At 43.1% G+C, this 14,925-nt stretch overlaps 2 protein-coding genes across 2 annotated transcripts; both read left to right on the plus strand.

Moving 5' to 3' along the window:
• Window positions 1-3,809: 3,809 nt before the first annotated feature.
• On the plus strand, window positions 3,810-9,428 carry LOC108429974 (zinc finger protein 691-like). The gene is given in 3 exon segments (XM_017702081.2): window positions 3,810-4,270; window positions 8,125-9,308; window positions 9,311-9,428. Coding segments are annotated over 3 exon segments (1,296 nt in total). The 5' UTR covers window positions 3,810-4,253; the 3' UTR covers window positions 9,406-9,428.
• A 450-nt stretch (window positions 9,429-9,878) lies between these two features.
• On the plus strand, window positions 9,879-13,362 carry LOC119263102 (histone-lysine N-methyltransferase 2D-like). Its single transcript, XM_037537227.1, has one exon. The coding sequence runs from the start codon at window positions 9,901-9,903 to the stop codon at window positions 11,887-11,889; it is 1,989 nt and encodes a 662-aa protein (XP_037393124.1). The 5' UTR covers window positions 9,879-9,900; the 3' UTR covers window positions 11,890-13,362.
• Window positions 13,363-14,925: the final 1,563 nt, after the last annotated feature.

The raw sequence follows: 14,925 nt of genomic DNA on the forward strand, positions 1-14,925 counted from the left end.
GGAGAGAAACACCTGTTTTAACTTCTCTTTTAAAGACGAAAGCATTTAAAGTGCTGTTTTCCCACTTCTCTTCACTTTCCCCTTCTTTAAGCAAGTGGATTATCTGTAATCTCCCCAGTTTTCTACTGAAAAACTTGCACTTAATGGCCATTTCTACTGGAAATTAAATAAATGAAGTTTGGTCTCTGAATAACGGAATTTCGCTGCTGTCGGAAGAAAACCTCTTACCTCAATTTTCATTTTTTGACATCATTTGAAAATACCTGTCGTCTTTTACATTGTGTGTAAATTTCATGAACAGTGGGGAAAAAAAAGAAACAACCCAAAATGCTTGGAAAGACGTCTGGTTCCATTGACTTACATGAAAAGTAAAGTAGTTACCGTGTTGGAGATAGGTTTCCTTCCACCAACAGTGATTTTCCTTTTTTCCAGTCAGCCGTAAAAATGTAACGTCTTGAACTTTTCTTGTTCTTATAGAACATTTAAATATTTGAAATAATATTCGACAGAGTATTTTTAAAAATTCAGTAGTTGCCGCCTTACCCATGTTCAGTGTCTACGAGATCTGCATCGGGAGTCAGAACCTCCATTCTTCAGGTTATTTGACACGGAATGACCCGAACGCCGTTATACCTTAACTGACGTTTGTGTATTCTTCGTGGCACACGGTGAATTATTGATTTCATTTGACCACTTCCTGTATTTAGTTATTCACGCCTGTTTGTTTAATAATCATTATATTAAGGTGGAGGTCCTGTTTTATTGGTCCTGTCAAGGTAAGATAAACAAATACTTGGTGCTGGAGGATATTTGATACTGTATGAAAATGGATCTAACTGCTCTGTAATGAGTACTTGATGCACTTGAATTCTTAGGCTGAAAGGACACGTTTTTAACTGAACAACCACTTCATGTTGATAATCTATTCTGTGCATGCCATGCAAGGTAGCTTCTATAGATCGGTGGATATCTTTTGCAAAATTTATACCATGTACACTGGCAAGGTGTGTCTGAATATGAACATGCATTAATAAAAGAGATCTGTCAATCTGTCATGCTTCCTGCTCCTTCCAGCAGTCTACTTTTGATAGCAGAGACATGGTTAATGTATTAAACGATGATGTTAGCAGGTAAATGTCACAGGAATGCATATGAATAACTTACCCTTTGCTGTAAATAGGAATAGTGAGATATTTGGTGAGATTTCTCACTAAAATGCAGACTGGGTTAGCCTCCTTTATCAAACTGGCTTCTATATTCAGTGATTGACTGTAATAAGTCGTTGCAAACGTCCTTGTGGCGAATGGGGGAGATCTATAGGTCCTCATGGGGCACCCTCACTTCACTGCTCTAATTCCATGTACACTTACACCAATCAGGCATAACATCATGACCACCTCCTTGTTTCTATGCTCATTGTCCATTTTATCAGCTCCACTTTCTGTATAGCTGCACTTTGTAGTTCTACAGTTACAGACTGTAGTCCATCTGTTTCTCTGGTACTTTATTAGCCCCCTTTTACCCTGTTCTTCAGTGGTCAGGACCCCCATGGACCCTCACAGAGCAGGTACTATTTGGGCGGTGGATCATTCTCAGCACTGCAGTCACACTGATGTAACACTACATATTCTTGACATAGTTATTACTTGTTTTTCTCGTCTTTTGCCGATTTTGCTGATGTACTTTTGGCTTCTGAAATCTTTTGTTTCTGACTTCGGGCACAGTTCTAGGTGGGCGGGTCTTAGACACCTGCTCTCTCTATTGGTGAACGGATTTGGAGTGACAGGTCTCCCGAACACATAGTCACGCCCTCTTTGAGAACCGTGATCTTCCTCAAAGCCTGATTTTCACTCAGAGAGAGAGAGAGAGATACAGAGAGGGACAGAAAGAGAGACACAGAGAGACACAGAGAAAGAGAAAGAGACAAAGAAACAGAAACAGAGTAAAGTCTGTAAAGTGTAAAGTCTTTGACCGTGTCATCCAGCTCAATGCGCTGTATGGGAGTGAGGTGTGGGGTCCACTCAGTGAGTACAGCTACACTAGACGGGACAAGCATCCAACAGAAGCCCTGCATGCAGAATTCTGCAGAATGATCCTGAGAGACCAAAGGAAAACACCAACCAATGCATGCATGTCAGAATTAGGCCGATTTTCTCTATTAATAAATGTTCAAAAAAGATCTCTACATTTCTGGATGCATCTGAAGACGAGTCCCAGAGAAACACTGCAGTTTAAGGCACTAAAGACCCAAGAGCTGAACCCTGAGAAGAGCTCCCTCAGTCAGCTGGATCTGAGGCTTATTAACTCACTAACAGCTCCTAATACTCAGTCAGCCTAGCATCGCTTACAGCCCAGACTAAACATCAGTCAGAACGACTATCTGGAACATTGGAGGACGAGAATCAGCACTCAGAGTAAATTTAAACTGCTATCAGGCCCTGAAACCCCAGTATGAACTGGAAGAGCATCCTCCTGACTGCCAGAGGACATGGAGCAGAGAGAGATCCTGACCAAGTACAGACTCAGTGACCACAGCCTGGCCAACAGGGATGCGGGCAGGTATATAACAGTCCTGGCGGCCCCAGTAGAGGAGAGGCGAAGGACAGGTCTGACATGGTGAGGGTCGAGACAGAGATGCACTTTCTTCTTCACTGTGAAAAATATAAACAAACGAGGGAAATTTACACAAACAAATTCAACATTCCTTCCTCAGAGAGGGGCACTCGGCAGAGAGGGGCATTGCAAGATACGCAACTACATGCCACCGCCTGAGAGACAGTGGGTAAACCCCCCATAGCCCCACTCTCCTGACCCCACTACTCTACTTACCCTCACCCCACATACCCCCCACTCACTTACCCTCACCCTCCATACCCCTACTCTACTTACCCTCACCCCACATTCCCCCACTCCACTTACCCTCACCCTCCATACCCCTACTCTACTTACCCTCACCCTCCATACCCCCACTCCACTTACCCTCACCCTCTATACCCTCACCCCCCCATAACCCCACTCCACTTACCCTCACCCCCCATACCCCCACTCCACTTACCTTCACCCTCCATACCCTCACTCAACTTACCCTCACCCCCCATACCCCCACTCCACTTACCCTCACCCTCTATACCCCAACTCCACTTACCCTCACCCCCATACCCCCACTCCACTTACCCCCACTCCACTTACCCTCACCCTCCATACCCTCACTCCACTTACCCTCACCCCCCCATACCCCCACTCCACTTACCCTCACACTCCATACCCTCACTCTATTGACCCCAACTGTCATTAGTTTACTAATTTGCAGTGATAATAATAATAATAATAATAATAATAATAATCTAATAATGTGATTATTATTGATGTTTTTTTTCTTATTCTGTTTTCATTACTGTTTTTGTTGTTCACTTCTACTGTCGTGATGCTTTAGCAGAAAAACAGAAACAGAGAGAGAGAGAAATACAGAGACACAGAGAGAGAGAGAGATCAAATGAAATGAAGAGTCCTATACTCTGTTCTAAATCTTATTTTTTCTTGTTCTTCTTTTTGACGATGCTTTGGCAGTACTGTAGCTGAATATAGTCATGCCAATAACACTGCCATAATATGTAGTACAATGTGGTCCGCTTTGATTGTGAACATTTTGCCTGTAGATATTATTTTAAATAAACTCCACGGGGAATAACTGAGACCCCACCTTACCCCCGCAGTAGCGGACCTGACTAACCGCTAGAGGTCGCTGTTCCTGCCGTGCTCCAGCACAATAGGTGGCGACATGCCGGGCGCAGCACCGCTGTTGGCCTTACTGGGCACGAAGAAGATGTCACGGGGGGAGAAGAGGGGACTCTTTCGGTAAAATATGGCCGCTTTACGACCTGAACCCGAAAAAGGAGCGGATAGCCAGCTAGTTTAACCGCGAACTTCTCCGGGAGAGCAGCCGCGGAGACGGCGAGCCGAAGGCGTCGACAGGCGGAGCTGCGGAGCCCGAGTCCGAGGCTCAGTGTGGACGGAGCGCCGGCGTGGAAGAAGCGAGAGGACGCTGTGGCGCGACTTCTGTGCTCAATTCATCTCTCCACATAAGCTTTGCCCAGTCTGCATATAACAGCGAGCCGAAAAAAAGACCCCGCCGGCTCGCTTCGCTCCGGCCTGAGGACGGCGCTGGGAAGCTCCTGCAGGCGTCCACACGCCACAGACCCGAGCTGGTTGGTCTGAGACGGAGGAGCGCTGCGATCTGACGCTCGTAGCAAAACATGCAGAGAAAGCACGGGTGAGCACAAAGCGCTTCCACAGCTGCTGGCTTTCTGAGCCTCGTTCATTGTGTTGTGTGGATGTTTTGCTGTAATAGGCAGCCACCAGCAGTCTGGTCGCGCCGCGTGTGGTTATTACTGTGCATCTGCACACACCTAGAACTTCTGAGAGCGACTAGTTGTTGTCCAATCAGCTACACCTCCATTCAGCACCACGGACACATTAAACAGCAGCTACTCAACGGGATCTGCTGTCATAGCGTCATTTTATGGGGTGGGCATCTGTCGAAATGATATTTGAGACATTTGCACAATACATCATGATATTTAGCAGTTTTTTGTGGTTGTTTTTCTTCTTTTCTTCTTTTGTTTGTTTGTTTGTTTTTTTTTTCTGTGGTTTGGAGTTGGAGCCAGCAGTGCCTTATTTAAAAGACCTGTGTTCACGATTTTTTCCATGCTTTAAGTTTGCTGTTGTATGCAAGTTTGTTTAAAGGTGCAGTGTGTACGATTTCAGTGGCACCTAGTGGTGAGGTTGTAGATTGCAACTGAAGTCTCTCCCTTTCCAAGTGGAACCCACGGTGGCTGCCGGGTTTTCTGCCTGTTTTCGCTTCATGTTTTTGCTTCTTTGACAATAGCCACGTTTACATGCAGCCTAATAATTCGACTAATAGCTCAGTCGGAATAGAATACGTCCATGTAAACACCTCAATCGGAATAGACTAATCCGATTGAGGACAATCAGAATACAATTTCTATCCGGTTGACCGAGGTGGGCAAACCTCTAAATAATCCGTTAAGTAGAAGAATAATAGCCGTGTAAACGCCTGAATCCGATTACACTCCAATCGGAAGGTGTAAGAACGTTCTGCGCATGCGCGTCAAAGCGAGAGGTTTATAGCGTTCAGCTTGGCGGAGCAGAAACTGGTCTGCAGAGGAGACGAGGTTTATACTCTGAGCTTAAAAGACGGCGGTGGGACGGACGTTCCAGCTTATGTGTCTCAGAGCACGACGTCTCTTTATAAGTGCATGTGAAGGACGTTTTTCTGAGCCTGACATCAGTTTAAAAGCAATTAAAAACACCAAGCACTGCTCACTGCTGCTCATCTCACTCTGACTGGACCTCACGTGATGTTCGCTGTCATGGTAACGTTGACTCTCAGCGCTGCTCCACGCATGCGCGTCTTTTGCATCAGATTACTTGTAGTCGGCATGTAAACGAAGATTTTCGTCAGATTGTTGAGTAGAGTGAGCATAAACACCTCAGTCTGGAATCTGTAATCGATTGTATTCAATCAGATTGGCAAAAATCTTTGTATGTAAACACCAGCCAATGAGCGGATCACCCTCTCTCTCGCCTTTTCCTGCCCTTGCCCTAAATAAGTATGATCCTCCATTCGTCGCCCGAATTTGGATTATTAAATTCTCACAACACAAAATCGTTAGACGGCACAGCAGCGGCAGCACCCACTAATAAGATACGAGATATAAGATAATCTTTTATTAGCCTAAAAGAACCAACGGCGAACATTCTGAGCTGTTGGAGGTTCACTGACGACGAAAATCACACTGCACAGTTATGAGGGATTCACTCTTATTGACGTGGAGAACGCAGAACGCTTTCTGCTCAGGGGTCTCATCTCCTCTATGACGCCCTCTTTCAGTTGGATTGTGATTGGTTCCTAGGCGCATCACGGTTGTAAAACTTTTCACATTTTGATGCACAAATACTGTTCATTGCTGAATTTAATATATAAAATGTAGCCTGTGCACAAGTTATGGCACATTATAAACTTTAAGCTTTATTCCCCCCCAATATGATAAACTTTAGTGAAAACGGAGCTCTACATACGATCATTCCCTTTAGAGGATGATTTAACTTGTTATAATGACTTAATTTCACCCGGAGTGTTCAGACTTTTCCATACGTCACTGAATACATTTAGTATTCACTATTCAGCCAGAATAGTGAATTTTTTTCAGAATAATTCTCATTCAGTCCAACTCTGGTGCCATAGCTCATTAGGAAAATGAATAGAATTACAACTTCCATGTAAATAATACTGTATTTTGCACATGTTGGTGGATGCAGCTGCCATTTCGTTGGCTCTGTGCCTGCACTCTGCACAGTGACAAAGTGTAATGTAACTTTAAGTGGTGAGAAAGCTCCTTCAAATGGGTTTAAATAAAAAGAAGCTAGTTTATCATGAATGTGCTACTCTCAAAGAGAGGAAAAAACTGTTTTCTGAGGCTCTTATACCCGGAATATACTAGGATACACCAGAGTAGTCTAATGAAACATCAAGCAGTTTGCCATAGCAGTGCCTACATTTCCTACTTAATCACTGAACACTGTAAGCATCCTTTTATAATCGCTATGGCCACACTGAGGTCTGCTAAATTATTGGTCTGCAGTGAAATGAGCCACCACTATCCTTTCAAATGTTGATGGTTTATTGCTGTGTTGATTTCAGAAAGTTAGGAGTGGTTACTAGAGAACTGATGACAATAATATTCAGAAAATTGACTATTTATGTGGCTAAAATGAAATTATCAGGCTGTTTCAGATGTACAAATTAAAGAAAGCATGAGGTTTTATATTTATTACTTTACACAGTAGTAAAAAGAGGTCCTATAGTCAAATTTATGCATAAAATTTAAGGCATAAAAACAATCCTAGTTCGTACAAAAATAGTAAAATTGACAAGTCATGCAGACATTTAACATTCCGTGATGCAATGATGTCAACTTAGGAAAATTATGATTGATTGATTGATTTTTATTTTATTTATTTATTTAAATAGTTAATGTTTCTGGTTATATTAAGCATGATTCTCATTCCATTTAAAGGCTAAATTCATTTTGTCCTTTGTAATCTTTGATGAAATGTAATGATATTTGCCTGCCTCAAAACATGTTCTGATTTTTGATGACGTACCATCTGGCAGGGAAAAAGAATATCAACTATATTGTAATATAATTAGCAATATAATGTTTCACCTCCCTCTCCCACCACCCCCACCTTTCATCAAGTGAAATGGCATCGCTAGTTCCAAGACCCTGTGTGGTACCACGTTTTCACTCTGAAATATGTCTTAGAAGTACAAGCCGTTGTGCTTCCATGTTCACATTGCTTTAAAATGGTTTTTGAATTAAAAAGGAATTGTAATTGAAAGTGAATGTGCGGTCAGAGATGTACTCGTTATTGTTATTATTGTTATTATTATTATTATTATTATTATTACGCTTCACATCAATAGTTATTTGGTTCAGTCTCTAATTATGCTGTGCTTTTGGTAACAAAGTGATTATAGAATGCACAGCACCATTTCAGTTCTATCACTTAGTTTATGCTGCATTTACATGTTGACATTGAAAAAAAATCTTTGCGCATTATAAGTAGAACTGGTGCTGCGACAGTAAGTTACGCAACTGATTGGCGGCGCTCAGCCATGTAATTGTTTCCATGGTGATGGCATTAGGTTTCTGGTGGGCCGAAGCTGTTATTGTCCATCTATCCTATGTTAGTATTTTCAAAACACTTTCTTTAACACTTCGGAAAATTGAACTCCTAATGGAATGTTCTGCTGACGCGCTGTGATAAGCTGACTGTGGTAGAATTTTCTGTCTTCGCTGTTTTGTTGAAATAATATGGAGCATCAGGTTTGCCATCATTTATTTATTGTCACATTGTAAACAGAACAGAACATTACGGCTGCTCTAGGCCATGTTTCTAGTCCAGTTGGAAATTGTAGATTCCCGTAACTCCCAGAACTGTGTCCGAGGACACTGTTAATGGAGTCTGAATAAACTTTTCTAGGATTGATTATTGCCACTTTGCTGATCAATAGCACTTACAGTCTTTACTTTTGTGCAGGGCACGAATCAAGCCGAGTGAAAAAAGGATGGCCAAACCTGAAGAAGATCTGAGCTTGGATGCTGATACAGTGGAACAGAAAAACTCACTGGCCCTAGACGAGGAAGAAGAATTCACAGATGTGAGTGTAGAAATGGAGTGTGACGATGAGGAAAAGGAAGGAGACGAGGAGAAGAGAGACGAAACTGCAGGAGAAGAGGAAGGAGAACCTGAAGGAGGAGATGAGAGGAAAGATGAAGCCGAAGAAGGAGGGGGAGAAGAGGAGGAAGAGGAGGAGGGTCGCGAGCTGGACACTGTGGTAAAGCAAAAGAAAAGCCGCATGGAATGCCGCGACTGCGGTAAGAAGTTCACTCGCCGGGAGACGTACAACCTACATCGCCACTTTCACATGCATCAGGATGAGCAGGCCTCTCTCACCTGCAAAGAATGTGGCCTCACTTTCCAGCATCGCAGCAGCCTCATCAAGCACCGCACTGAACACAAGCGAAATGGTGTTCCGCATCCAGCTCTGGCTTCACGAAGACAAAGGCGAAGAGTGTTCAAAGAAGAAACGATTGTTGACTGCGACCACTGTGGCGATCGTTTTACATCACTGATCAGATATAGACTCCACGCTTGTCAGCAAAACCTGGAAAAGCCTTACCGCTGCCCCCTGTGCCGTAGAGAGTTCCAATACAGAGTGTCCATCAATGCCCACATGCAGAGCCATTCATTAGATAGTCCTTATCGGTGCCTTGAGTGTAACAAGGGCTTTCAGTGTGCTGTAACGCTGCACATTCACCAGCGTTCCCATGCTGCACTTAAACCTTATGAATGCCCTGACTGTGGTATGGTCTTCAGGCACCGTTCATTTATGGACGACCATCGGCGTAGGCACACTGAAGAAAGGCCTCACCATTGCAAGATATGCGGTAAAAGCTTCAAATACGGCAGCCTTTTGCAACAGCATCAGTACCTGCACACTGGCCAGAAGCCATACCGGTGCTCAGAATGTGGCAAAAGATTTGCCTTTGCACAAAATATGCGTGCACACTGTCGCCAGCATAAGAAAAACACTGTCTTTACTACTCCAGTGACACGTATTACAAATCATGATGTGGCATACAGTACAGATTTAGGGCACATGTTAGGTAACAGAAGGAACAAATTACAAACCACCGATGTTGAGAAGCAGCGCAACTGTCCACGTGTCCTCGGCTTGTTTACAAAGCAGCTGACCTCAGAGAACACATGTTAATCCATGAGGCAGAGTTTGAAAATCGAGTAATGCAAAACAGCTGATCAGGTTTATGCCTGCCAGTATTGTCCACACAAATTTTTGGACGAACTCACCTTACAGTCCCATATGTTTGACTCATCAAGTTACCTCAGCGCCGTTTGAAAAGGGAGGTTCTTAGCATAGCAAGGGCAGGTAGTACTGAAAAATATGCTAGGAGGTGGGGATGTGGGGAGACCAAACAGAAAAGAAACCTCTGAAATGCAGGGACTGTGGAAAATGCTTTCGCTACCGTTCAGTTTTTAGAGCTCCCCATGCGCATACACAACAAAGGAATACCAGTGCCACATTTGTAAAAAAGTCTTTCAGATTTAGCAGCTACTTACAGCAGCACTTAATTATCCATTCCGGGAAGAGGCCATACAAGTGCCCGGACTGTGGTAGGACTTTGCGTTTCTTCAGAACATGAAGACTCATCAGAGGACTGCACCAACAGAAGCCTTACCGCTGCACGCAGTGGCCGTAAGGGATACAGTGATGAGAGTCAACTGCAGCGCCACATGCTTTCTCACTCGGGTGAGAAACCTCACAAGTGCCACCTCTGTGACAAGAGTTTTGGTTTAGCATACTTGCTTCGTGACCACCTTAACACCCACACTGGGGAGAGGCCTCACCGTTGCCAAGAGTGCCATAAGTCATTCCCCTGGCTCAGCAGTCTCCTAGTCCATCAAAAGATACATGCACGAAAGCGTCAAGCATTGAACCAGTCTTTCTCTTCATTTGCTGTTTCCCAGAGAGGAAGGACTAGGGGCGTAGGAGGCAGGGGCAGGAGAAATAGTAGGTGGATTTCAAGTTGGCCAAGGATGGGGGGAGATATCGATAGGACAATGCCACTGCAACAGGCCACTTTTCCTGGTCAGATTTTGCAGGGACCAGTGCTGCCAAACATGATCGGGCACCCCTCTGTCTCTGATGCAGATGTGCTTGAGCGAACACAGCAGTCGTTTCAGTCCTGGCAGACAGAGAATCAGGCCAGGACTGTTCATTTGCAGCAACAATGGCAAATACACATTAAGCCTCAGATACAGCAGCAGCCTAAAAGGGTATCTGATGGACCACTAAACGATGTCAAGCAGCAGTGGCAAATGGGAGCGCACCTGAAACCTATCTTGCCGAAACTGGATGGTCTGCAACAACAGCAGAATCCTGCCTGGGCTGATGTAGTGCTGTCAGCCCAGGCTGGGCCAGCTTCCAAGCAGCATCTAGAGAACTGCACAGCACAAGATAATGGGGTCGCAGCTTTAACACCTGGTATGGGCTTTACTCCTGGCCCATTACAGGTGTCAAGTGAACAAGAGCAAAAGAAACAGCAACAGCCTCCTTTCTGGGTGACTTCACCAACAGCAGCTCCAAAGTCACCATGCAATGCAGATGAGTCATCATTGGATATGAGAATACATTCACCAGTGTCAAATTCTCCAGACAAATGGTCTGTTTCCTCTGATGTAATTCAGAACACTAAGGCTGAACTTCATTCAGCAAAGGATAGAACTATTTTTGCCTTAAGAACACCTGATAGCTCATTGCAGGCAAATAATGAATCAGATAAAACTAACAGTGGAGAGAACCAGGTACAAGGACAGGCATCTGGTCTGGCCAGTTCATCCATTTGTGCACAAACTGGGCAAACAACTGATGAGTCCAGTGGTAAGCCTTGGAGTTTCAGAACTCGTCTAGAAATGCCTAAGATGTTGAACGTACAAGAAAAGCCTACGAACGAAATGGAGGCAAAGCAGTCCCAACTGCACATAATGCAACACTCTTCACAGCAGCAGCAACAGCAGTTGCAACTGGTCCTGCAGCCACCACCTCAAATGCAGCTTCTCCAACAACCAATGCAGCAACTGCAGCAGGAACAGTTACAGCAACAGTTACAGCTTCTTCAGCAACAGCAGTTTCATCAGTCACCATTAACACAGCAGCAGCAGAATCAGTTGCCCTCTGCCTGGGAAGGTGCGCCTCAACCAAACCAGTTGGGAACAATCAGTATTCAGTTTGGGGCAGCACGCTTTGCACCTGGGCCTGGAAATACTGTATGGGGCTTCCAGGCAACACCAATTGTTTCTCAAACTTTAGTCAATGGACCAATTCAACAAGGACCTGTGCGGGCACAGCAGCAATCTCCTGTAGTTTCAGGCCCTCAGATCCTCCTAAACCAAACCTCTCCATTCATCTCCCCTCCGCTCCCTTTGCAATCTCCCCTCGCTTTGCCTGGCCCTCATCCCATGCATACCGTAGCAGGGCAACTTTCAGGTCCAACGCCTCAAGGCATTTTCTTCACTCCACAGGGCATGGTGAGCGAGAGGCCAGTCGTGCCACAGGCATTGCCCTCACCGCATTTACCACAACGAACAGAACCACACAAACCCGGCGGTCAAGTCCTGTTCGGCCAAGATCGCCGCTTTCATTGCATGGTCTGTGGATGCACGTTACCCGGAGAACTAGAATTGCAAATGCACTATATGCAACATGCACAGGGAGAAATATGACTTTACAGCAAGTAAAGAAACTCACTTTACTAGTGTTTCTGTCTGCCCTTTATGTATACATCTATTGAGCTGCCAATGAGACGATTGTTGACAGAGTGGTTGTTGATGTATTTCCTCACTTGTGCATTCGGGTTTGCTTGAGGTGTGGTATTCCTCTTGAAGTGACTCCCAGTAATTAGCACATTTCCAGTTTCACAACAATTCCATATGTTGTTGATGTCGTAACAAATTCTTGTATCTCTAAAGTGGTAACTCTTATAAAAGGAGGGGAAAACATTCTTAACGTTGAGGCACAATAATGTGATGAGATTGTATTCCAGGTAATTATGAAAAACATTGCATTCATCATGGAACGATCAGACAGTACAAAGAGCAGCTTGCATCTGCAAGCCTAAATAAATAAATAAAAGTGGAGAAAAATTCTGAGACTTTGATACGACAGTGACCATATACTGGTTTATTATTGAAGGGGCGTTCCGGCCTAAATCTAGCATTTATCATGCTATTTTTTGTGTAATGTTGCACAGCATTACATCTCTTGGCTTCATCAGTTTGAAAGATATTTACAAATTTGTATTCTTTGTTTTTCTAATCCATCAGTGTTCTCTGTCTACATTGTTCAGCATGCATCGCACAAATACGCCATACAACCATTGGGAAAATCACCCTCCCCGTGGTGATGGAGTACACTGGTATAAAGGCTAAGCAGGGGTGCAACATTTCAGGCAGTTCCTCCTCTTTTCTTCTCCATAGCGGTTGTAGTCTTTTAAAAGTTCCTCTCAACTTCCTAGAACTTCCTAGGTTTTCCAAGTCTTTAAACCGGAATATCTCACTCTCAGGACTACTGTGGCACCACACTAGGAGGTGTGAAGACAGGATGTAGCAATGGTTATGTTTATCATTTTGGCTGGATTGCCCCTTTGGTTGAGTCTTGTCACCTGAACGGAGATGGAATCGACTAGTACCCTAATGTGTTACACTGTGCAAAGCATTTTACTTCACCCATAGCTACGTGTTTATTATTAAAATAGTTTTCTGTGTTGTTTTTAATACTTTTAATATTCCAAATCATAATGTTTGGCAGTATATTTTTCTCTTCTGAATCAGTGATTATGCTTATATGATGCCTATACAAATGTTCTCATACTGTATGCACACATTCTTAGACCATGGGCTGTGTAGTTCTTTGTCATCTGGTAAACTTTCATCACTTTCTCTACCGTCTCATTTACTGTATAAAATTGTGTCAAATCTCTGAAACGTTGAGCGTCACACAGTTTGTGCTATTCACTGTTTTGTTTTTTGTTTCCTCCGTGTTAACACGCCATTTGTATGTTACGATCCCAAACACTTCACAGGAAGATCCTATTCCTTGGTTTTTTGAATGGCTAAGACCTTTGAAATGCTCATTTATCCGTCTACCTCTGTCTGATTGTTGTAGGTTTAGAATAAATAAAATTAAACTTTAAAAAATTAAAAGCTTGACTTGGAGCGGGTTCTGTTTATCTTACTTTGGCTTTATCTTTACTTTGGCTTTGGTAGCTGCCTCTACAGTGTAGGTTTTGCTGGAACTTTATTATTAATAATTAGTATGTAAGTAAGAGCGTTCTAAGATCAGCATATACACTCGCTGTCCAATTTATTAGGCACACCTTGTATCTACACTTACCATTTTATCAGGTCCATCTCACCATATAGGTGTTTTTGCAGTTCTACTGTCCATCTTTTTCTCTGCATGCTTTGTTAGCCCTCTTTTACCCGTTTTATCAGTGGTCAGGACCACCACTGAGCATGTATTGAGATCATTCTCAGCACTGCAGTGATGCTGACATGGTGGTGAGATGTTAGTGGGCGTCAGAAACTGACCACTGATGAAGGCCTAGAAAATGACTGTTGCAAGCTGTGCTGCAACACTATGGGGGTCCTGATCCGGCGGGGTGCTAACAAATTATGCAGAGAAACAGATGGACTACACTATGTAACTGTAGTACTACAAAGTGCACTGGATAAAATGGTTGATGTGTAGATACAACATAGATGTACATAATAAATTGGCCACTGATTGTACAGTATGTCAGCATATACGCAGGAAGGAGGTTTGTGATCAACCAAAATCCCAAAACATTCATTTTTTTGGAATTTTATAATTATTTATTTATTTCATTGTTTGCCTTTATTATGTAACAAAATGCTGAACAGTAATTTTCTTTTGTGTTGTTTTTATTTCCACTCATATTCTGACAAGCCCCGCCTCCTGCGCTATAGTAGTTCATGTCAGAGGTGGACGAAGTACACAAACCATGTACTTGAGTTAAAGTAGAGACACCCAAGGTAAAATATTACTCCAATAAAAGTAGAAGTTCCTCCCTTTAGACCTCCACTTGAGTAAAAGTACAAAAGTATTTGCCTTCAAATGTACTTAAGTATAAAGTAAAAGTACTAAAAGAGTAATTCTGGCTCTGATCTGGTCCTGTTATCATTTTTATAACAAGACTGGCTTCATGAACTCATTTCAGGTGAAAGTCCTCCAGCGTCTCTCTTGGTAAACCAGTCTTTTAATAGAACGTCATTAATTAGTGACGCTGACGTCTATTAAAATGATCATAAGCACAAAACACTGAAGGTAAACAGTTTCCATCAGGGAGAACCGAGTGGCTCTGAAATCACTTTTTACACACAAGCAAAGTTTCAGATTACTTTGTAAATTAGTTACAAGTTGAATAAAAACTGGCTTTAAACTCAGGATCACAGATGAGCTCCTTTACTATGTTGATCTGTCGGCCTCTGTTCATAAACATAAACCAGCCCAAACTAATTTACTATAAAATGAAAGTGTTTGTATAAATTCAGAAATAAAGAAACGTCAGTCACGACTGCATATGTGGACATATTTCTATATTGTGCTCTATTTACAGGTTAGGTTAGTTCATCATTGGTGTTCTTGCTTTGCTCTTCTTTCGTTTTGACATGTTACGTTTTTATACACACAGAAACCAAAAGGAAAGACAGAATTCTCAAAATGTGGTGGAGTAAAAA

This window comes from Pygocentrus nattereri, chromosome 3, assembly GCF_015220715.1.
Source record: "Pygocentrus nattereri isolate fPygNat1 chromosome 3, fPygNat1.pri, whole genome shotgun sequence".
NCBI classification, from domain to species: domain Eukaryota; kingdom Metazoa; phylum Chordata; class Actinopteri; order Characiformes; family Serrasalmidae; genus Pygocentrus; species Pygocentrus nattereri.

What these genes read in the sequence shown, in the direction of transcription:
- LOC119263102 (XM_037537227.1), top strand. Translation starts at nt 9,901, where the DNA reads ATGCTTTCTCACTCGGGTGAGAAACCTCACAAGTGCCACCTCTGTGAC.